The following is a 5,828-nucleotide window of genomic DNA, read 5'->3' on the forward strand; positions in this document are numbered from 1 at the left end:
ATCCAAACTCGCTTGAGTCTATCTATGTGAGCTCAGCTAGATGTGGTGTGAAGCACCACATGTGAGCCCACCAAGCCAAGCTCACCAAACTCATGTGAGCCTATTTCATGCAAACAAGTCACATTAATTTGGCATGATGTGAGCTAGCCAGACATGACATGTGAACCATGTTAGATGTGGCATGTGAACCTTGTTAGACTTGGTGTGAGTAACCAAATGTAAGCCAGCAGATGTGAGCCATTAGACACCAGATGTGAGTCCACAGACATGACATGAGCCAAAAAAGCAAAAAACAAAATCTTTAAAAAAAAATGTAAAAGAAAAGTCTTTCATTTTTTGCGACACCATTTCCATCACTGGTTTCTCTGGGGCTGAGAATTGTTTGGGTTCTTCTACCCAATTTTTAGTGCAATCATCAGAGGGTGTTCTGGGGTTGAGAATTGTTTGGCTGCTTCTACCCAATCTTCAGTGCAATCATCATGGATTTTGCCTACCTCCACACAATGCAACCATTGAGCATTATGAGGTTATTTCCATTGTCTTGATAGTGATCAAGTTGGAATGCCCATGTGCAGCATGTGGCATGCTAACTCAAAAACAACATTTACTTATCTTTGTTAATGCAGTCATAGCATTTGAAGCTATACATAAAGGTGTTACAGCAGAAGTAATACACCATAGGGCCATATAGATTTTCACCATGACTTCTCATGATCTCTACAAGGGTACATAACAAAACTATGATAAGTTTGCACAAGCAACATGTTTTTTTTTTTTCCAACTGGCCTTTGGCCCAAGATCCTCCCATAGTTACCAAATTTCACCGCCCGTAGGCACTTATTTATCCACCCATAGGCAATGCCACCGAGGAAGCACCAAGGGGGGTTTTGAACCCAATACCTCTTGGTCCTAGGCAAACAACTTCACCACTTGAGCTATCACCTCATTGGCTGCACAGGCAACATGTTGTCCTTTCATTCAAAGAATTTCAGTCCAATAAGTGGCTGCTGGGAGTGTAGTCTTGAGCATCTTTCATCACTCTGAGATCTTCTTTATCCACCAGTTTCTTGAGATCCATGGTGGTAGAAGAAGAAGAGAAGGAGCTGGTCTTCCCTATCTTAGGCCTGATTAGCATCTCCACAACCTCTCTCATGGAAGGTCTGCAGTATGAGGAGGGACTTGTGCACATTAAGCCCACTTTAAGTAGCCAGAAAGCCTCCTCCTCCACATATTCTTTCATGTGTCCTAGTCTTGAATCCACCACATGAACTACCTCCTCTGCATTCTGGATCATTTTGTTATTAATCCACATCACTAGGCTTTCACTTTGTCCATCAAGCCCTAATTCCACAGGCTTTCTTCCAGTGATTAGCTCCAACAAAACCACTCCAAAACTGTAAACATCGCATTTCTCGCTTGCTTTGAGGGTGAAGGCATATTCTATAGAAACACAAGTTGCCAAATGTCAGTTGTATCTAGTGTTTGTAATCAGAACACTGAAAGATCCCACCCTTCATAAGAAAGCGTCCCCCCCCCGACACACATAAACCAACACATACACACATATATACATAAGCCAAAATATCATGAACTCTATATGAAGAGCTCAAGACTAAGGAAACCCTTCTAAGATCATAGACTCCAATGGTTATCCTTTGTATGATGTGGTTAAAAGGTATGATGTGCTTAAAAGCCCTTCTATAAGCTATCAAGGGTCTAACCTGAAATGGGACACTATTGTCTATCCTCAAGACAATGTGAATGGGCAGGGTGTGTAAACCCCTTAACGCTAAAGTGCTTAGAATCTTTGACATATGGATGAGACTAGACTCTAGTAGCCCATGGAAGACAGAGCAGATTATACTCTATCCATAGATGAGAATGGTGTGCATCAATGTGGTGCAGCTATTCCTGAGAATGTTTCCATGCTGCCTTTCATAATTGAAATGAACTATGACTTACCAGGGGCAATGTATCCGCATGAACCTGCAAGGACAGACATTGTCTCAGCATCTTTGGCACCCTGCAGGTGCTTTGCAAGGCCGAAGTCAGAGAGGTGGGCGGTGAAGCTGGCATCGAGCAAGATGTTGTGGGACTTGATGTCACGGTGCAATATCTGAGGGACACAGTCATGGTGGAGATAGGACAAGGCCTGGGCGATTTCCACGCCAATTCTGTAGCGAGAGTCCCAGCCCAGAAAGCCAGCCTTACCCTTGTCTTGCAGAACATCAGCCAAGCTACCATTGGCCATGTACTCATACACTAGTAGATCATGATCTCTGGTGACACAGCTGCATAGAAGGTGCACTATGTTCCTGTGCCTTATCCTCCCAAGTATCTCCACCTCTGCCCTGTATCCATGATCATACAATGAGCCCATTCTGCTACCCTCTCCATTTGAGTACCTTGCCCATAGCTGCTTCACCACAAACGCTTCGCCGCCGGCACTTGTTTCACCCTTGTAAGCTTTACCTGATCCCCCTTCCCCTATCAAATTCTCCTCCTTTATTGCATCCAGTATGTCTTCATCTGTGAGAATTAGAGAGGTTTGGAACATGGTGATGCTCGATACACTCGGGTTGCCACTAGTAGTGGCTTGCCTCTCTAGCATATGGCTCACTTCCTTGCATTTCCTGTACAGCAGAAAAATGCTTGCAAGTAAGGGCAGTAGAATGATCAAGCATAGGCTTGGCAGTAAATAGGAAAGCAGCCCAATCTTGCTGTTGTTATGGGTGTTGGATTCCCTTGCACTGGCAAAAAGATTGTCTGCACAGGGTTGCAAGCCTTGAAGGCTCCCGCACAGTCCTGCATTGCCTTGGTAATCACTGGCAGTGAGGTTCGTGAAGACTCCATCATCTGGAAATGGGCCTGTAAGCTTGTTGAAGGAAACATTGATGCTCACTAGAGAGCAGGACGAAGACAATATACTCGGAACAACCCCACTCAAATCATTTACAGAGAGATCCAAGTAGCCCAGAGAGGGCAATCTGCTCAGTTCTTCTGGGATTGAGCCGCTCAAATGATTGTTACTCAAGTAGAGGGTTTCTAAGCCTGTGCAAGTGGAGATCTGAGAGGGAATTGTCCCTGAGAATGCATTGCTATCCAACTGCAAGCTATACAACGTTGGCTTGTTTGCACATACCTGCAAAGGGAGGGAGCCCACAAAGTTGTTCTGCGAAGCTAAGAATACCTGTAGGTGCTGCAAATTCTGTAGCTCCATGGGCAGCTCACCACCAAATTGATTCTGAGAGATGAGCAAGGCTTGTAGAGAGGAGGCATTGCCAATCTCTGCAGGGATTGTGCCTGTGAGGCTGTTGTTACAAATATCCATGTATTGCAACGAGAGACGAGGGGTGATGATCTTTGGCAACGAGCCATTAAGCAGATTATTCGCTAAACGCAGGCGGATTAAACTAGGACAGTTGATTACGCCACTGGGAATGGGTCCTGAAAGCTGATTAGAGAACATAATGAGCCTCTGAAGCGAGTTTCTGGCACACAAATAAGGGGGGATTAAGCCATGGAGGAGGTTTTGGGAAACATCGAGCCGTTGGAGTGGGCTGTATAAGCCCAGAGACTGTGGCATCTGGCCTGCGAGAGAGTTGTTGTAGAGGTAGACCTCGTTGAGGCGAGGCAGCTGTGCTAGCCATGAAGGGAAAAGCCCTGAGAGGCTGTTGAGGTTGAGATGGATGAGCTCAAGAGAAGAAAGCTTTGCAAGCTCTGTGGGGATTGCACCCTGCAGGTTGTTCATGGCCAAGTCAAGAGCTTGCAGGCTGGTAAGGTTTCCAAGCTGGGCTGGAATCTCACCTATGAGCTTGTTACCGTAGAGCCGCAAAAGCCTTAGATTTTTGAGGTTTCCCAACTGAGCAGGGATGCCTCCAGAGAGCACATTGCTGGCCAAATCCAGCAGCAGAAGATCCTGCAGGTTTGCCAAAGAGGAAGGCACCTCTCCGCTGAGACTGTTCCAGCCCAAATACAGCCATTGCAGCTTGCTCAAGTTGCCCAGTGAGGAAGGTATATCTCCGGAGATGCCATTGGAGTAGGCTGTGAAGTTGATGAGGTTGGGGAGGGTGCCCAGCTGAACGGGGAGCGTCCCGCCCAGTGCGTTGCCGCCCAAATCGAGCTTTGTGAGCACAGAGCTGTTGGCAATGTCTTCAGGGATGCCGCCCGTTAGGCAATTGGTGTTGAGATCGAGCTCTTGGAGGAGGGTCATGCGCTGAAAGCTGCGCGGGATTGCGCCCGAGAGCCAATTGTTGCTCAGGTTGAGAGAGATAAGGGAGGGCAGGCCATATATTTGGGGCGGGATGGGGCCTGAGAAGTTGTTGCCTGAGAGCTGGAGATACTGGAGGGAGGAGAGGTTGCCCAGGAGAGGGGGCAAGGAGCCTGAGAGGTTGCATGAAGGCAAGGCTATGGAGATGATGGCTAAATCAGCAGAGGAAGAAGATGATGGCGATGAAAGGGAGACCCCAAACCAGGAGGAGAAATTTCTAGAGGAAGAGGACCAGGAGGCCAGATGGTTGAGGGGGTCTGATACGGAGGCCTTGAAGGCAAGCAGAGTGAGGGCGTCCGCAGGCAGCTGCTGCTCAGCCCGTCCTGCTAGTAAAAGAGGACTCAACAGGAGTAAAGTGCAGAAGAAGGCGAGTCCAGGAGGTTCCGCCATGCGTGAGCTTCGGTTCTCGGAATGAACATGAAGGCGACAACACGCTCGTATGCATACGTAGCTACTAGTCTACAGGCTTGTTTGCTGACGGGGCCGAGGCACGTTTCTTCTTCAAACAACTTCCAGATGACTTTGGGGCGGCGGTCGCCGCGGTAGTTGACCGACCTTCCCAGCCACGCCATATTGAAAACGTGGAAAAAATGCTTATTCTCAATTTCTTCTTCTTTTTGAAAAAAGAAACGCTATGTTGACGGAGAGTTAGTAGTAGTGGAGTGGTTAAGGTGGTTCTCGAGAGTCCCAAGATCATGGGTTCGAGCCCCCCCTCTCCAAGCGATGGCATGTAGGGTGTGTGTGTTGTTCTATCTAATTCCAGCCAGCCAAACTTTTAAAAAAGAATATATTCACAAACTATTATCGGTGTATTAATTAAATGCCACTGACGTTGCATTTAATTGATACAGCTGACGTGGCACGTAATTAATACAGCCTCCCGAGTCCCTCCTCCCCCTCCATTCAACGCAACCTCGACTTGCAACTCCCAAGGCTGCCCTCTCTTCCTCCACGACGACTGCAACTCCCCTCCTCCTCCACGTCAACCTACCTCCCCCGCCAAAAGAGAGAAAGCGAGACATCGAGATCATGATCGAGAGACATAGAGAGAATCCATGGGCATAGAGGGAGAGGGAGTAGCCTACCATAGAGAGAGAGAGAGAGAGAAGAGAGAAGAGAGAGACACGGTGTAGAGCAGAGATTGTGAGACAGAGGCATGCGATGCTGCAGAGGGAAAGGGAGAGACACAAGGACAATCAGTAGAGACACAAGGACAATCAGTCCGTGTGTAGCAAAGAGACGCAAGGTGAGACAAAAAATGAATGCCCAAACGATGACTTTAAAAGAGCGGTCGAAAAAACTTTCCAAAAGACACTAAAAGGATATTGCATGCAAATTGACTTTTTCAGCCACCATTAATAATTAGATACTAAAATGAAACCTTAAAAAACCACTCTTATCGATTGAAAAACTCATAGAATTTATTTAATGAAAATGCAAAACAACATTCTGGTGCCCTATTGCTTTTTTTTTTCAACCAATTCAATTATTTTTACACCACCCACCATTTTTTGAATTTTATGCTTGATGGATTGCTTGCTTAAATATGTTTGAGTGT

The 5,828-nt window shown here is 46.7% G+C and overlaps 1 protein-coding gene across 1 annotated transcript; it reads right to left on the reverse strand.

Moving 5' to 3' along the window:
* Nucleotides 1-587: 587 nt before the first annotated feature.
* On the reverse strand, nucleotides 588-4,715 carry LOC147626635 (uncharacterized). Its single transcript, XM_086816697.1, has 2 exons — nucleotides 1,963-4,715; nucleotides 588-1,440 (listed from the first exon to the last, which is right to left on the reverse strand). Exons 1-2 carry the CDS (start codon nucleotides 4,658-4,660, stop codon nucleotides 989-991), a joined length of 3,150 nt encoding a protein of 1,049 aa, XP_086672823.1. The 5' UTR covers nucleotides 4,661-4,715; the 3' UTR covers nucleotides 588-988.
* Nucleotides 4,716-5,828: the final 1,113 nt, after the last annotated feature.

Source organism: Cibotium barometz, chromosome 22, assembly GCF_041138505.1.
Source record: "Cibotium barometz isolate CiBa-2024 chromosome 22, ASM4113850v1, whole genome shotgun sequence".
Classification (NCBI taxonomy): Eukaryota; Viridiplantae; Streptophyta; class Polypodiopsida; order Cyatheales; family Cibotiaceae; genus Cibotium; species Cibotium barometz.